Here is a 17,850-nt window from a genome sequence, read left to right on the forward strand (position 1 = left end):
AGAGTAAAAGTGCAATATTTGCCTCTGATATTTACTGGATTAGAAGTAAAAGTTTTGAAAATTGGAAATGTACTTAAGTACAGTACTTGAGTAAATGTACTTCGTTACTTTCCACCACTGGGAACTTGTCAGGGAGGGACTATCTGAGGCCCACCTTTACACCATTTAACGGTTTCTTAATGATTATTTGACAGTCTGCAAGACGCTTGATGAGTACTTATGCAAAGACTGGCAACGTGAAGGTTAGTGGTTTTATAATATAACAGTTCATCAGCTAAATAATGCTTGTGTTTTATTATGACATGTTATGTTTCCGTGTGTATGTAATATAGATCCAAACATCGTCACACTTGACGAGCTGCAGGACAGCCACACATCTCCTCAGCAGGGTGAGTACCACCCAAGACGGAAATAGCAAGACATACCATCTCCGGTTTACTTCCCGTATCTGCGTGACGTAGGTGGACGCCTTTTTAGGAGAGCGGAAGCAGGTTGGAGTCTATTCATTCCAATGGAAGAGTGAACGTGAACACAGCTTCTGAACCATTCTTTAGCCCCATGGTCACTGAACTAAATATTGGACCTAATCGTCACAAGACACATAATATTTACTAGATTTTCATACTAAAATGTCTTATATTTAAAGGGGTTCAGGAGAAAATCAACTTGGTTAGCGACCTTTCTCTATCCCAGCAACACACTCAGATTTGGGAAGATATCTGAAGAGTCTATCTGCAGTCTGACAGACGAGACATGGAGGGCAAGTCATTTTATGCTTGGTTGCGCTCGGGTGTTGCGCTCTGAAAATAGCAGATCTACAAGCTCACACAACAAGTTATGAGCTTGTAGATCGGCTATTTTCAGCATGCAACCAAGTGTAAAATCAGCAATTGCTGACAGCCATTGTTGCCATCAAGGCACCGCCAGAATACATTTTAGTCGACTGAATCAACTGTAGATTTAGTTGACTAAAACAGGACAAAAACTGAAACATTTCAGATGACTAAAACTCTATTTTACTCAAAAACTAAATCAAAGTTTGCTGTCAAAATCATCACCGCTGTGTTCTTTTTTCAGTTCACGTCCCTGGCGAGCAGACAGAACTCTGTCAGAGTGATGTTTCAACAGAGAAGCAGAACACCAGCAGCTCCCCACATCACGACCCAGTGTCCACCAGTAGACAGGGTGATGTTTCAACAGAGAAGCAGAACACCAGCATCACCCCCCTTCACGACCCAGTGTCCACCATGAGACAGAGTGACGTTTCAACAGAGAAGCAGAACACCAGCATCACCCCCCTTCACGACCCAGTGTCCACCATGAGACAGAGTGACGTTTCAACAGAGAAGGCAGTGGCAGAGGCCAGAGAAAACTACAAAAGCAAAAAGAAGCAGAAAAAGAAAGAAGACAGTGAGCCTTTTTTTTTGCACAAACAAAATGTCTTCTATCATCTGAGATTCTCTTCTTTCTTCCTCCTGTGAATTTATTTAATGAGGTTTTTTTAAAGTATAAAGTTATTAAATAATATAATATTTCTTTGTGTATTTAGGTCATTTGCCATGTCTGCCCTGTGCAACTGCAAAGCCTAAAAATCCAAATGTAATTTGTTATTCATATGTTCAACGACAAAAACACAATTAAACCGTTAATCGCAATTATTTGTGTGACAATTAGTCATTATCGTCATAATTATGACATAATAAAATGTCATAATCATGACAGCCTTATGACAGCCCTACATGTTCATAATCATAACAGCCCTGTTTGTATTTTATTTGACAGGAAAGTCTCCAGGATTTGGCGTACTGAGCTGCCAGGTGAATATGAATTCTATTCTCACCACCGTAATCTTGGCATCATCCTATTTCTGACTAATAAAGTATTCAATCAATCAATAAATCAATCAATCACCACACTGTAACTGCTTGCCTCTCTCTATAATTCTGTGAAGTACTATAATGTAAGATAATCCAGTGGACTAAAGAAAAATGATGCTGATGTGAATTTATTTTGAGGTCTGCAATTGGACGGTGGAGAACACAAAGGATTATTGTGCTCACGTTCAAGGACGGAAGCACAAGCAGGTGAGACATATTTTCATATGTTCACAAGTTATGAATATGAATGAAATGATCTGATTCCTCCATCCATCCATCCATCCATCTATCCACCAACGTTATTGTCACGTCACAGTTAAAAGTGGGTGACATTCTTGTTTGTGGAGGCTCGCACTATTGCAAAGAAAAAAGAGAAGTATGGAAGAGAGAATACAAATATATAAAAAGAAACGCATACAGTACAGTAGAGTGCATAAAAATGTACCGTACTTTATATCATTGGTTCTTAAAGTGAGGACCAGGGGTCCTTGGGGGGGTTCCAGGGGGTCCCCAGCAAAATGTGTTAATATAGCATCACAATAAGTTTTACCTTTTATACTTTGGCTATTCAAAAATAGCAGATCTACAAGCTCATAGCACGGCACACTGCCGCGCTATGAGCTTGTAGATGTAGAAGATATATATATCTTTGAGCGAACATTTTTAACTCAAATCCTTGCTTTTGGGGCGTCCCTGGAACAAAATTTTAGAGATGGGGGTTGATGCATATCATTTTGGGGGTCCTTGACATGAAAAAGTTTGAGAAGCACTGCTTTATATACTGTATACCCCGCTCAAAAACCTGTCTGTCTGTCTGTCTGTCCACAGAAAATGAAGAGGATCTTTGTGACAGAAGGTAATACAGTATACCTTGTTATTACACGGCTTGGTTGAATTCAGCGGTGTGTTATTTCTGGATAATGACCGATGAGCTCAATAACAGACCGCTGTCTAATCAAATACTCAGAGCACCTGCTCATATCAACCTGTCTAATCAAAGACTCAGAGCACCTGCTCATACCAACCTGTCTAATCAAAGACTCAGCGCACCTGCTCATATCAACCTGTCTAATCAAAGACTCAGAGCACCTGCTCATATCAACCTGTCTAATCAAAGACTCAGAGCACCTGCTCATATCAACCTGTCTAATCAAAGACTCAGAGCACCTGCTCATATCAACCTGCGCTGCTTGATTTTATGCTGTATTCCAAAATGACAGCCATGTAAACAAACACACCGTGTCATTTGCAGCTAAAGGTTGCTCTCAAGAATGTTTTCGAAAACATTTGAAGCGAGAAATAGACGATGCAGTAACCAAAAATGTATTGTATTTGATCTACTACACTTCCTTGTTTTCCGAGGCGAGCGTGTCCGCCCAGCGCAACACTTATGGAATACTTTCATTTCCGTAAGCAAGGAAATACTTTGTTTTGTTGTTACTTTTGGGTCAATTTATTTATTTATTTATTAAGTAGTACAGAAGTCCTGACGTCACTCGTCCATCCCCAGGTTCGTAAAGTCATTTCTCTATGGAGAATAACATTGGGTCATCATAGAATCGTCTCATATAAGAATTGAGGTCCAAAAATAAACAAACCGTCTCGGCGATATTGTCAGGGAGGTGACTCTGTATCGTTTATGATAGTCAGTCACTCATATTTGAAACAGTCCGTTTCTGGCGAAAATTTAACTAATTCGGCGAAAGTAACATTGGCGTTTTGTCACCGTCAGTTGATGCTTCATATCCATAAGAGTAAAACCACCGGGGTCATTTGTTTATTTTTGGAACACAGTTCTTATTTGACGCTATATTACACACGTCTATGGGAATTCAGAACGGGGGGGGGGGGGGAACGCGACCCAGGTAGGATGTGTAAATTACGTCAGACTTCGGTTCCCCAAAAGCGGGATAATTGATGATTATGTGATTATGTGATCAATTATCCCTTGCTTATCTCATGGTCTGTTGTTGTCCACATGTACTGTATGTGACATTGATGCATCTTGTTTATTCTTAACCCTCTGTTCTACAATCACAGCAGGTGAACTGGAGAAAGGACGAGGTATGATTTATTATTGTTTTTATGTATTACTTGTTTCATATGTTGGGTTATCAGAGATGCTGTGGAGAGGATTTCATGTGATAGTGGACGAGTGCTGCTTAAACTATAGCAGACGATCATAATTCTGTCATTCTTTTGTCATTGACTGTAGACTTTAAATTGAACTCAATTGAAGCTTTCCTTTCACCTCAGTGTTCTACGATATTTCCACGTGTCAAGAGATGCTATCGTACCTCAAGAGCACACAGCGGGCAGAACCAGTCATCGGTGAGTTGGGCTCCATTATCTGTAGAATCACTGCAGACAGGTATGTGATATGATGCCATTTAACTCTTTCACTGCCAGACTTATTTATTTCTGGCTGCGTGCACCCACTGCCAGTGATTTGTCGATGTTCTTACCTTTTGAAGTACAGTATAGCCACAGAATATGTATCTCCATTATGCTCAATCCCCTGATAGTTGGTAATCACTGGGTGTTTCACTGTGCTTCCACGAAAAGTCAAATGACACTTTTCCTTCATTAATAATGAATGGAGTGTTTTCTGTCGGCCAGGTCTACTTCATATTGTGACGTGTGTCAGCAGCCGAGGTGACGGTGTTCCTCTGAGCGTGTGCAGCGTCTGCCGCTGTGTGTTCCTCGCCTCCTACTTCAGAGCCCATATGTGTCATCCTATACACATCCAGGAGACTCTGGTGAGTCCTCTCAGAACCACATCTGCTGGGTCAGTGGCAGTAAAGTACTTTACTTTACCATTTTGAGTTACTTTTTTACTTTACTAGAGTATTTCCAATTTGCTACACCTTTACTTCTACTCCACTACATCTCAGAGGCAAATATTGTACAATTATTTGAAAACTTAAGCTACTAGTTACTTTGCAGATATAAATTGTGATATTATAAAACATACATTAACCACTTTAGCCCTATTTTATACCTAGGCTATTTTCAAACATTTTAGTACTTTTACTTTTGGTACTTTAAGTATATGTTGAGGCCAATGCTTTTGTGCTTTTACTCAAGTAACATTATGAACACAGGCCTTTTACTTGTAAAAGAGTGCTTTTATATTGTGGTAGTTTTTATATTGTGGTATTGCTACTTTTACTAAAGTAAAATATCTGAGTATGTCTTCCACCTCTGGTCAGTGGTGAAACGTTTTCATGCCAAGGGACCCCTAAATGAATGTGGATTTGGCCGCGGACCCCCATCTGAAAATCTTTTGTGCCAAGGACCCCCATACAAGATTTGTGGTGTTAAAAATGATGAAAAAGATGAAAAGCTCATCCCACCAAAATGAAAGATATTCAAACATTTTTGAAAATAGCCGTTTGTATATATTAGCGTTAAAGTGGTTAAACTGATATTGATATCAACTCATTTTGCTGGGGACCTCCCGGAACCCACTCGAGGGCGAAATGGAACCAAATGGACCCTTACAGGTCCGTTCTGTTCCATTTGTACACTCTCAGAGTTATAGCTCCATAAGGGTCCATTTGGTTCCTAACTATCAATCATTTTGCTGGGCACCCCCTCAAAGACCCCTGGGGGTCCCTGGACCCCACTTTGAGAAACACTGATCTAAGGTAATCTTCTGTATCTACTGTATGTAGCAACTTCAAAGAAACCTCACACATTTATTTGTAAGAAAGAATCTCCTTGACAACCTGTCATCATTATGGTGGGACAATAATACCTAACCACGGGACTTTGTATGTGTTGTCTTTTGTGTTCTAGACGCACCAGAATATCAATTCAGTCACAAATCCACATGTGAGTGAAAGGGTCCTGACATCACTGGCCTGGAAGCAGGAGAACGCTCAAGGAGCTGGACCCATGGTGCTCAAGGTAAAATGGCAGACAAAGCAAATTTGAGGTTGTCGGGCGATCCTTGATGTATTGCAGCCAGTCAGTCCACTAAAACTTGACACTTAAGTTTTTAAGTTCTTATCCCACGGTTTTTGTAACCCATTTTTTCACACAGTGCCAATTGCCTAAGTAATCCTGGGCGCTACTCTCCCTCTGCCAGCCTGGGGAGAGCCCTGAACTGACCTCATGCTTCCTTCAATGCATGAGGAGTGAGCAGGCCGCTTCTTATCACCCGACAGGGGAGGAGTTTCCCCGGTTGGACGTAGCGCGTGGAAGGAACACGTTATTCCAACCAGTTCCTTTCCCCTCCATCAGGCACCCCGGCTGACCAGGGAGAGGCAGTATAGAGACCAGAATTACTGCAACTTGACACTTTTTTCTTTCTTTCTCCCTTCCTTCTTTCCTTCCAGATAATTGAGCTCCCAAACAGGATTTTTGCCATGCTCAGTAACGACTATTGGCACGGTGAGTACTGGCCTTTGCCATCAGATGATGTCAGGCTTGTCATCGCGCGGCCCACCTCCACCCCACTGTCTTGTACTACGTATATCTAAAGGCCCACCTCCGCCCCACTGTCCTGTACTACGTATATCTAAAGGCCCACCTCCACCCCACTGTACTACGTATATCTAAAGGCCCACCTCCACCCCACTGTCCTGTACTACGTATATCTAATTGCTTTCTTTAATGATTCTTTAACAGCCTGCCAGATTCTCAACACGTACTTCCGCAAAGACTGGCAACATGAAGGTTAGTGGTTTTAATATAACACTTCATTAGCTAAATAAGGTTTGTGTTTTATAATGACGTGTTCTGTGTTGGTGTGTATGCATAGTTCCAAACATGGTGGTCACACTGGATGAGCTGCAGGACAGCCTCACTGTCAATCAACAATCTCCTCAGCTGGGTGAGTACTGAGTACCAACAGTACCTTCACAGGTATTAATACTGAGTACTGAGTACCAACAGTACCTTCACAGGTATTAATACTGAGTACTGAGTACCAACAGTACCTTCACAGGTATTAATACTGAGTACTGAGTACCAACAGTACCTTCACAGGTATTAATACTGAGTACTGAGTACCAACAGTACCTTCACAGGTATTAATACTGAGTACTGAGTACCAACAGTACCTTCACAGGTATTAATACTGAGTACTGAGTACCAACAGTACCTTCACAGGTATTAATACTGAGTACTACTGAGTACCAACAGTACCTTCACAGGTATTAATATATTCGAGTTCTTATAACTATAACTATACTGTGTTAAGCAGATTGTAATACATTATAAGCATGTTTATAATGCATTATAGACATCGGCTTCATAGGGAGCCAGGATCATTGAATATTATAATGCTCATAGTTTTACTCTGTGACTAAATGTTTCCTCTAAAAATCTCAAGATAAATGATAAACAAAAAAGATAAATAAATGATAGATAAATGCTCATAGTTTTGATGCATTCTAATAATTTCATAATAATCCAGCTATTCAGGGTTCATCACAGCCACAGACGTTCCCAGCTGCTCAGGGACCCTCTGAGTCACAGACACCCCTGGGTGCTCAGGGACCCTCTGAGTCACAGACACCCCTGGGTGTTCAGGGACCCTCGGAGTCACAGACACCCCTGGGTGCTCATGGCCCTTCGGAGTCAGAGACGCCCCTGGCTGTTCAGGGACCCTCACAGTCAGAGACACCCATGGGTGCTCAGGGACCCTCGGAGTCACAGACACCTCCGGGTGCTCAGGGCCCTTCGGAGTCACCAACACCCCTGGGTGTTCAGGGACCCCCGCAGTCACCAACACCCCTGGGTGCTCAGAGACCCTCGCAGTCAGAGACACCCCTGGGTGTTCAGGGCCCTTCGGAGTCAACAACACCGGCGGGTCTTAAGGGACCCTCACAGTCAGAGACACCCCTGGGTGCTCAGGGACCCCCGGAGTCAGAGACACCCTTGGCTGTTAAGGGACCCTCGCAGTCAGAGACACCCCTGGGTGTTCAGGGACCCTCACAGTCAGAGACGCCCCTGGGTGCTCAGGGACCCTCGGAGTCAGAGACACCCCACCATCAGTCTAGCTCAGCTAAATGTGGTAAGCTTGCAGGCTCAGCAATATGCCAAGATAAAATGTGGGAAAACATGAATTGGAAGCATTCTTTCTAACAGTGTCAACGTCAAACCCCTTTCCCCTCTGTTTGTCATCATGCCAGTCAGTGTGTTTTAGTAGAACCTTTGGACTGACTCAGTTGTAATTTTCCTTTTCTGTTTATCATTTTAAAGCTACTGCTGAGCCCCCTGGTGGTGAAATGACAGCACAGCATCCCACCAATACAGAGCCTCCAACTGCAGTCTCTAAGCTGGAAGGTGTGTGTTGTGTTGTGTGTGTTGTGTTGTGTTGTGTTGTGTTGTGTTGTGTTGTGTTGTTTTAATCATCTCTGTTAATTTTCATGTATTGTGTTATTCAGTGTTAATTTTGTCGACTAAAATGTTGGTCGACTACCTTTTTTCACTGACGAAAACTAAATAAAAACTAACCTATGACTAAAACTATTAAACATATTGACAATTTCGTAAACAAATAAAAACTAGACTCAAATGTTAGTGAGGGATCTAGTGGAGAAGAGATCCAGTAGAACTGAAAGACAAGTCATTTTATGCTTGTTTGCGCTTGGGTGTTGCGCTCTGAAAATAGCAGATCTTCAAGCTCGCAGCGCGACGCGTTTTGAGCTTGAAGATCTGCTATTTTCAGAGCATGGGCTTGTAGATCGGCTATTTTAAGCATGCAACCAAGTGTAAAATCAGCCATTATGACGCCATCAAGGCACCGACAAAATACATTTTAGTCGACTAAATCAACTGTAGTTTTAGTCCACTATAATCTTATGATTTTATAGTCGACTAAAACCAGACTAACAGTAAAACGTTTCAGATGACTTAAATATGACTAAAACTAAATGGAATTTTATTCAAAGGACTGACTAAAACTAAATCACAATGTGCTGTCAAAATCAACTCTGGTGTTATTATCTTGTTCTCTAATATCTGCATATTTATTTCCTTTTTCTTTTTTTTTGCGCAGCAAAGCATCCAGTAATGTTTTGCGTACTGAGCTGCCAGGTGAATATGAATTCTCTATCGTCATTGACATCATCACCAGCCTGTACTTGCTTGCCTCTTATCTATAGTTCTATGAAGCACAGTGTAAGATAACCCAATGGACTAATGATGCTGATACACATTTATTTTAACTCCCCATCAGGTGTGCAATATGAAATTCCAGACCACATGGCAATACTTTTCTCACGTGAAAGGAGGGGAACACAAGCAGGTGAGACATAATTATTTTATTATGTTCCACAAGTTAGAATATTAATGAATTTACTTGACCAGAACCTTCCAATAACGTGTGTGTGTGTGTGTGTGTGTGTGTGTGTGTGTGTGTGTGTGTGTGTGTGTGTGTGTGTGTGTGTGTGTGTGTGTGTGTGTGTGTGTGTGTGTGTGTGTGTGTGTGTGTGTGTGTGTGTGTGTGTGTGTGTGTGTGCGTGCGTGCGTGCGTGCGTGCGTGCGTGTGTGTGTGTGTACGCGTGTGTGTGTGTGTTCTTTCCTTCTGTCTGTCCACAGAAAATGAAGACTATCTTTGTGACAGAAGGTACTACAGTAAACCCTGTTATCTCATGGTCTGTTGTTGTCCACATGTACTGTATGTGACATTAATGCATCTTGTTTATTCTTAACCCTCTGTTCTACAATCACAGCAGATGAACTGGAGAAAGGACGAGGTATGATTCATTATTATTCTACTTTTATATTGTCGCTGTCAGGCAGAAAACAGCAAAATCTCCATTTTTAAACTAGTGCTATTGATTGAACACCCTTTAGGTATATGTGTGGGTTTTACAAATATTGAACCAATATAATATATAAAAAGCTCTTCTGGCTAAACCTCTTAACTCCATTGGATCCTCAAACTGTCGTTCAAACCATCTAACTCCAACTTGTGGAGAATGACGAAGAAAAAAATGACGGAGAAAGAAAACTATTTCCGCATTAATGGTCAAAAACCTCCTAACTCCATTGAGCTGTATTTGTGTAAAGTGATGATAATATAAGGACACATTCTGGCAATGTATGAAGTCACCGTACCAACTTTGATGAAGCAGTATTGTGTTGTATTGTAAAGCTTAATAGAAGCTTGCTTTCATCTCAGTGTTATACAGTTCCATCCTGACTGAATGCCAGTACATCAAGAAAGAACAGCGGGCTGAACCAGTCATCGGTGAGTTGGGCTCAATCATTTGGTATCGGTACTACAGTATAATCACTTTGTGAATTTTTGTATAGCAGTTATTGTTAATGAAAATGTACTTTGTCACACAGTTGCAAACACAAGTGACTGTTGTCCTTGATCAATAATGAACGTAGCATTTTCTTTCGTAAAGGTCTGCTTCATGTCGTGATGTGCGTCAGCGCCCGCACTAACTGCACGCCTCATTACCTGTGCCTGGTTTGTAAGTGTACGTTCTCTGCCTCCGACTTCAAAGCCCACCTGTGTGATCCAAGACACATCAAACACACTCTGGTGAGTCCTTTTGTTTCTGTTCATTCTTCAATGCATGCATGAGTTGAGTAAAATTGTGAGTTGAAGTTGAATGTGCATTAAAAAAGACCCCGTTTGTATCATCACTTACAGTATGCTCTCTCTCACAAGCGTACATTTAGCTCTGTTGCACCAACAGTTATGCTTAGCAAGAAAGTCATATTGTTAGGTCAGAGTTGGCAAGATAATTTCATTTTATCACATTGAAACGGACATTAGAGGAACATATTCCTGAGCAGAAGTGTGTCAGTCTTAAACTTCACAATATTTGTTTTAAACGGGTACATCTACAGTATAATAGCAACTTCAAAGAAAGCTTGCACATTTTATTTGTAAGAAGAAATGTCCTCGACACACACACTGTCCTTATAGTCGTAAAATTACACCATGGGTCTTTCTACTTCAATCTGTGCTCTAGATGCACCAGAGTCCTGCTCGATTACCATCTGCCTGGAATGGAAGCGAGTGTGAAGAGGTCCTGACATCTCTGGCCTGGCAGGAGGAGAACGCTCAAGGAGCTGAACACATGGTGATCAAGGTAAAATGGCAAATAAAGCACATTGGAAGTCATCGATCCTTATGTGAGGCTGTGTGCGATGTATTGCAGTCAGTGCTGTAAAACTTGACACATTTATTGTATTTCGTTCAGATAATTGATCTCCCGTGCAGCATTTTCTACATGCTCAGTGACGACTATCAGCATGGTGAGTACTGACCATGTCATCAAACCAGTCTTTATTTAGTTTTAGTCATAGTCTTTTAAATAAAATTCCATTTAGTTTTAGTCATATTTTAGTCATCTGAAATGTTTTACTTTTAGTCTAGTTTTAGTCTACTAAATATCATAAGATTTTAGTCGACTAAATCTACAGTTGATTTACTCGACTAAAATGTATTTTGTGGGTGCCTTGATGACGTCCTAATGGCTGATTTTACACTTGGTTGCATGTTGAAAATAGCCGATCTACAAGCTCACAACGCGTCGCATCGCGACACGTTGTGAGCTTGTAAATCTGCTATTTTCAGAGCGCAACACCCGAGCGCAAACAACATAAAATTACTTGTCTTAGTTCTACTGGATCTATTCTACACTCGTCCCTCACTCTAGTCTAGTTTTTATTTGTTGACGAAATTGTCAATATATTTAGTCTTAGTTTTAGTCATCATAGCTTAGTTTTTATTTAGTTTTTATTTAGTTTTCGTCAGTGAAAAAAGTCGACCAACATTTTTCGTCATAGTTTTAGTCGACGAAACCAACACTGCATCAAACATATCGTTGCTGTCAGGGCACCATCTCCATATTCTAACCTTTTGTGTTTTTTTTTGTCAATTAATGCTCTTACTTTCCCCCACAAAAGCCTCAAAAGCAGCAGATCCTCAAGCTCGAGACGCTGCGCAGATCGACGCGTTTTGTAGCTTGTAGATCTGCTACTTTTGCCGTTGTTGAACTTGAATTCTGAAAAGTAACAGTTTTGGACATATGAGGTTTCCACCCGACAGAGACGATATAGGGGGCTTGTCAGCGAGTGGCCCACCTCCACCCCTCTGTCCTACACCAGTGGTTCTCAAACCTTTTCATGTCAAGGACCCCCAAATTGACACATATTAGCCCGCGGACCCCCATTTGAAAAGATATGGCAGGGACCCCCATAACAGAAGATTTTTACAGCTCTAGCAGTGATTTTCTACCATTTTAATTTCAAGGACCCCCAAGTTTGACATGCCTTACGCTACGGACCCCCATTTAATGGCATTTCTATCTCTGAGACCCCAATTTATATTGTAAAATCAATGTTAATTTAACTCTGAGAGTGAACAAATGTACACTCTCAGAGTTACAGACCCACAAGGGTCCATTTGGTTCCTAACTATCCCTCATTTAGCTGGGGACCCCCTAGAACTCCCTCACGGACCCCACTTTGAGAACCAATGTCCTACAGAGTCTAATGGTTTCTAATGATCCTTTAACAGTCTGCCAGATTCTTGACGAGCTCTTCCGCAAAGACTGGCAACATGAAGGTCAGTGGTTTTAATGTAACACTTTCATTAGCTAAATAATGTTTGTGTTTTATTCTGACATGTTCTGTTGTTGTGTTTATTTATGCATATAGACCCACACATGGTCTCACTTGATGAGCTGCAGGACAGCCTCACATCTCCTCAGCTGGGTGAGAACCACCGTAGCCTCTTGAACCTTTTACACCAAAATAACTTTGGTTTCTAGAGCTGGTTCCGTTCTAGATCCTTGGAACCGTGGTGCTTTCACGGAACCAGACGTTTCCACCAGTTTAAAGCGCCATTGTAATTAAGGGGCAGGAGTCACCAGTTTGTCCCATGTTTGATTCCAGGCCTGGCCAATAATGTGTCGAATATGTCCGGTCAAAGTGTCCATTTAACAGGGGAAATTTCATCGTCAATGGCAGTTACAGTTTCTCTTTTAGTTTTTTTTATGATTTAATTTGCTTTTACCATACCACCGTTTATATCTTATCTGCCTCTTCCAACCTGTAGAATAGTGACACGCCCACTTTGGTTCCCAGTTAAGGGCAAGAAAAACCAAGAAAAATATTTTTTGGTTCCAGTTTCGAACCAACTTTTAGGATTCTGAACCAATTTGTTTTCAGTGGAAACACTCTGAACTGGTCCAGAATTAGGCGAGAAAAAAGAACGGAACCGGTTCAACCCCGGTGGAAAAGAGGCCTATATATCAACAGGTAGTGTTCATGTGTGATGAGCTGGACCTGCACAGTAACAATGTTACACTCTTATAGAAGCTAATTAACTACGTTTTGGGCATGTCATCATTATTGGTGAAATGTTTCGGTCCACGGGGTCTTATTTAAAGCCCTCACGCAGTAACCTTTCAGCTGTTTAAAACAACATTAACCCTGGCATCCCTATTTTACGCATGTCATTGTAGGCGAAAATTCTCGAAAATACCCTCTTTATGTACTCTGCTCTATGCTGGTGTCGGGCAGCGAAAAAAGCAAACAAGCTTGTGATGCGACACGTTGTGAGACTGTAAAGCAGCTATTTTCACTGTGTGACACCGACCACTCGTATAAAACAGGCTTAATTGTGGTCAGTTAAAGCTGCACTCTGTAATTTTCATGTGCTACCGGAGATTGGAATACAGGTTCTGACATATTTACCACTGAGCTAATAGAGCACATCTGCTTCAGGCAGTACCACTTGTCAACCAGTAGAGGTCACTGCAGGATCTAAATGTGTCAATAGAAGAGCAGGGAGAGAAAAGAAATACAACCAGTGAAGTTGTGGTAGTTATTTAGTTTTAACATACTCTACCATACAGATTTGTCAAAATAACATTTTATTCACCAAAAAAGCTTTAATGTAGCTTTAATGTTTTCTATATATTTTTTTTACAAATAAGTGTATTTTTTAAATGGTAGTTTTGGAATTGATTTGATTTCATACTTGAAGGTGGATTAGAGCACCTCTTCCTCCTCATAAATACACGCTGAGACAGTGCTCACTTTGAATGAGATTTTCACTTCAACGTCTCTTAACGGGACAATAACGCTTTGACCTTGAACTGTGTGGGTGTCTGTCTAGTCCACCAAGTCCGCCCGGTCGCCATAGCGCCGTGTCTTCTGATTTCCACCTGCAACCATGTGACAAATGGTGAAACAAAAACATGAAGCGAAGCTAATCTGATTAGGAAGGATAAAGATTATAAATAAATAGAAAAATAAAATAAAATAAATTAATAAAAATAGTAATACATTCTAAATAGTGATGGTATAAATGCTGCTAGTGATAGAATATATTGTTATAATATAATTAGAAAAAGATGCATACAAATTGTTTACGTCTGAAAAACTAAACAAAATGTTGTTTCTTTTTGTTTCGTCTGTTCTGATATGTAATATTTGAAGCTCTGTGTTAGTTTATTTTCTCTTGTTTGCTCTTATGCTACTTTGATAATTTATTTTAAATGGTAAAAAGGTGGGCAAAATAAGCTTCGGCTTCAGCAAATACCTTTTCGGTCAAATAGTCATCTTGTTGACTAAGTTGTACTGTATGTTCAACTGTTTTGTTTAAAAAAAAATCATGACTGAAATAAAAATAACTAACTAACTAACTAAGCCCTGCTCCTTATTACACCTTATTTACAGAGGTTTTTTGTTTTTTTTGTCAGTTGCCTGTATTACCTTTGTGTTGTTTCTCAGTCCCTACAGAAACTCCACAGCATCCAGATGTGAAGGGTCTCACTCCACAGCCCGTTCCAGTGGAAAAGGAAGCAGTGCCTGTGGATGATTCCTGTGTCCATAAACCTGAGGAGGAGAAGAAGTGTCCCACTCAGAACACCTCTGTGGAACGTAGAGCAGACACAGACACTTTGACACAAAGTACAGAAGAACAAGACCCTGAAAAGGGCAAAGAAGAAGAAACCCACTCTGAACCATGTGCTGAGTGGGTCCAGAGGCCGGCCGCTGAAAAGGACCGAGTGATGGGTGAGGCTTTGAAGATGACAGGAGTGCAGTGGTGTAAAGTAACTAAGTACATTTACTCAAGTACTGTACATTTTAGGTACTTTTACTTTACTGGAGTATTTCCAATTGTCTATACTTGTACTTCTACTCCACTACATCTCAGAGGAAAATATTATGCTTTTACTCCACAAAAATTATTTGAAAACTTTAGTTACTAGTTACTTTGCAGATATATATTATTGCATTATAAAACATACATTAACCACTTTAACCCTATTTTATACATGGGTAATTTGAAAATAGCCGATCTACAAGCTCACAACGCGTCGCATCGCGGCGCGTTGTGAGCTTGTAGATCTGCTATTTTCAAACATTTTAGTACTTTTACTTTTGGTATTTTAAGTACATTTGGATACCAATACTTTTGTACTTTTACTCAGGTAAATGTTGAATTCCGGACTTTTACTTGCAACAGAGTACTTCTACATTGCAGTATTGATACTTTTACTTAAGTAAAACATTTAAGTACTTTTTCCACCACTGCAGGAGTGATGGCTGAGGCTGTGAAGATGACAGGAGTGATGGCTGAGGCTGTGAAGGTGACAGGAGTGATGGCTGAGGCTGTGAAGATGACGGGAAGAAGGCAGAGTTCTGAGGTTCAGGACACGTCCCGTAAAAGAAAGGGCGACGCAGGAGAAGAGGACGAAACGGAAAGCGGCGCGACTAGCGAGGACGCCACGCTAAGGAGGGTCGAGAGAGACCTCGGTAGGCCTGTCACGCGTTATTACGTAATCGCCTAATCGCAATTATTTGAGATAATCGCAGTTATTTTGCATAATAGTAGTAATTGATTCCATGTTGAAAAATGTTCATTTTCAAACATTTTCCAAAAATAGCAGAAATAGCAGATCTACAAGCTTACAACATATCACTCTATGACGTGTTGTAAGCTTCTAGATCAGCTATTTCCACTATTTTATAATTTTTATATTTAACTTTTTTAAAGTATAAAATTATTAAATGTGTCAGTAATTTTTTGTATATTTAAGTTATTTGTCATATCTGCCCTGTGATATTTGTAATTATGAAGCCTAACAGAAATTAAGATTGTATTCATATTATGAATAAAACAATATTTGAACATTATGTTTGGCATCCAATATTGAATGCCAAAAAACACAGTTCAAATCGTTAATCACAATTATTTGTGTGACAAACTAATGGTCAACTTAAATGTTGTCATGGTGACACAGCTCTAGACCTCGGCTCGGAGACGGAGAGCGGGACGTCGGAGAGGAAAAGGCAGAAAAGGAGGGAAGAAGACGCAGCGCCAGCCGATTGGCCGGACGTCCTGCAAGGGGTCTGGCCATTGGTCAGGAGAGATGTCAATCACACCCTGGAACAGGAAGCTGTACCTGAGAAAGATCCCTGTGTCCATGAACCCGACGGGAGAGTCCTCCACGGTATAGGCCTGTTATTGTCACAATTATTACATAATCGTCTGATCACAATGATTGTTGATATGTTCATGCATTTTCAAATGTAAAAAAAAAGCAGAAATAGCAGATCTACAAGCTTACAACGCATCACAAAGTGACGCGTTGTAAGCTTGTAGGCAAATGTTTGAGAGAAGGAGAGAGAAAGAATACAGCTGCATTAGTTAATTTGCTGTTTCATACAGTATGTCTACAGTATAGTGAGCTGTTACTCAGTGACCTGTGAATTATGGCACGGTTGTTTAAGTATTAGTAGTGTCATTCTTTTTATTAATACAAAATAAATGAAAAAGGTTTTAGGAGGCCGGTATGAGTCACCAGAACCAAGGACGGTGTTTTCAATGAGTCTATCATGATTCAAATGGAGTTTGAAGTTTGAAGGGTTTGTACAGGAAGTTAAGTAACTGCACAACTAAGATAATCACATCTTAGTATTCTTAGTAGGTGTTTGAACTTATCCATTACTGTATGTTCTGTGTGTGTTGACAGACTTAAGGAAAGAGAAGGAGCTCGTTGCTGAACAGGACACTTTGTATGGACTCCAACCAAAAGCTCCTCATCAACCTGCAGACGCCCTGGCTGCTTCTGAGATGACCCACAACGTCCAGGTCAGCCCCACGCCTCCCCAGGGCCTTCGAACCCCTCCGTCCACATCTGACTGTCAGCCCCGGCCAAGTACACTCATCTCTGACGTCCAGGACGAGCCATTCAGCGCTGAACTCCAGCAGCCCCAAGTTCAGGAACCGACCAGCAGGTGTCACTGTCACCCCCAGGTCACTCCTGAGGACATCATGGACCCCACAGTTACAAACACAGCCCTGTGGCACTACCTCAACAACACTGAGAGAACAGAGCCAGTCATTGGTCAGAATTTTTTGTATTGTCTTAAATGTTCCTACTAACTATGTCTTGAAATATTTGGTTTATGACATTATGAGAGAGTTTATTATAGTGCGATATTGAGCTAGATAGCTTATTTTAGGTGATGATCGTATGTCCATTACATGCATACTTGAATGGATGTGTTTAGTTTGTCCTGCTCAGACGAGTGTTGCAATGCTGAATTGGAACGTGGTTGTACTGTATTTTAATGACGTGACGCGCACGTCGCCACATTCACCGCCAAAGGGGAGAATTCTCCCCTTTTCAGTCAATGGTGTTTACCGCCAAAGGGGAGAATTCTCCCCTTTTAATTTTTTTTTTTAATTTTGTTTTTGAATTCCTAAAATGTTTCTCTAATTTTTTAGTATAAATTTATAACCCTAACCCTAACGAATTAGGAGATATAAAAAAATAAAAAATCCATTCACTTCAATGTTAAAAAATAAACTGACAAATAATTCACATTTTTTCTATACATTTTTTTTTTTAAACCCTGGTACAACACAATGGACAATTGATATGCATCTATAGGCTCATTCCTATGTTAATTCACCTGGTGTGAGTCGGGAGGCTTTGTAAACTTTGTTGAGGTGTGAATTTAAAGCAGT

General features: G+C 40.7%; 1 protein-coding gene across 1 annotated transcript in view; it reads left to right on the forward strand.

Moving 5' to 3' along the window:
- Window positions 1–17,850, forward strand: part of LOC308094887 (uncharacterized protein) — a gene marked incomplete at both ends in the record, with an annotated part of 37,580 nt that overhangs the window by 18,917 nt on the left and 813 nt on the right. The window contains 24 exons of the mRNA XM_080441710.1: window positions 195–242; window positions 333–389; window positions 1,078–1,410; window positions 1,783–1,817; window positions 2,016–2,084; window positions 2,706–2,733; window positions 4,134–4,208; window positions 4,497–4,636; window positions 5,679–5,789; window positions 6,221–6,275; window positions 6,513–6,560; window positions 6,646–6,717; window positions 7,303–7,902; window positions 8,091–8,174; window positions 10,018–10,086; window positions 10,250–10,389; window positions 10,826–10,945; window positions 11,057–11,111; window positions 12,379–12,426; window positions 12,519–12,575; window positions 14,601–14,885; window positions 15,411–15,629; window positions 16,118–16,327; window positions 16,850–17,217. Coding sequence (XP_080297836.1) covers window positions 195–242; window positions 333–389; window positions 1,078–1,410; window positions 1,783–1,817; window positions 2,016–2,084; window positions 2,706–2,733; window positions 4,134–4,208; window positions 4,497–4,636; window positions 5,679–5,789; window positions 6,221–6,275; window positions 6,513–6,560; window positions 6,646–6,717; window positions 7,303–7,902; window positions 8,091–8,174; window positions 10,018–10,086; window positions 10,250–10,389; window positions 10,826–10,945; window positions 11,057–11,111; window positions 12,379–12,426; window positions 12,519–12,575; window positions 14,601–14,885; window positions 15,411–15,629; window positions 16,118–16,327; window positions 16,850–17,217 — 3,326 coding nt within the window. The remainder of the gene's footprint in view (window positions 1–194; window positions 243–332; window positions 390–1,077; window positions 1,411–1,782; window positions 1,818–2,015; window positions 2,085–2,705; window positions 2,734–4,133; window positions 4,209–4,496; window positions 4,637–5,678; window positions 5,790–6,220; window positions 6,276–6,512; window positions 6,561–6,645; window positions 6,718–7,302; window positions 7,903–8,090; window positions 8,175–10,017; window positions 10,087–10,249; window positions 10,390–10,825; window positions 10,946–11,056; window positions 11,112–12,378; window positions 12,427–12,518; window positions 12,576–14,600; window positions 14,886–15,410; window positions 15,630–16,117; window positions 16,328–16,849; window positions 17,218–17,850) is intronic.

The sequence above is a fragment of the Gymnoscopelus braueri genome (assembly GCF_963280865.1).
Source record: "Gymnoscopelus braueri genome assembly, chromosome: 11".
Lineage (NCBI taxonomy): Eukaryota > Metazoa > Chordata > Actinopteri > Myctophiformes > Myctophidae > Gymnoscopelus > Gymnoscopelus braueri.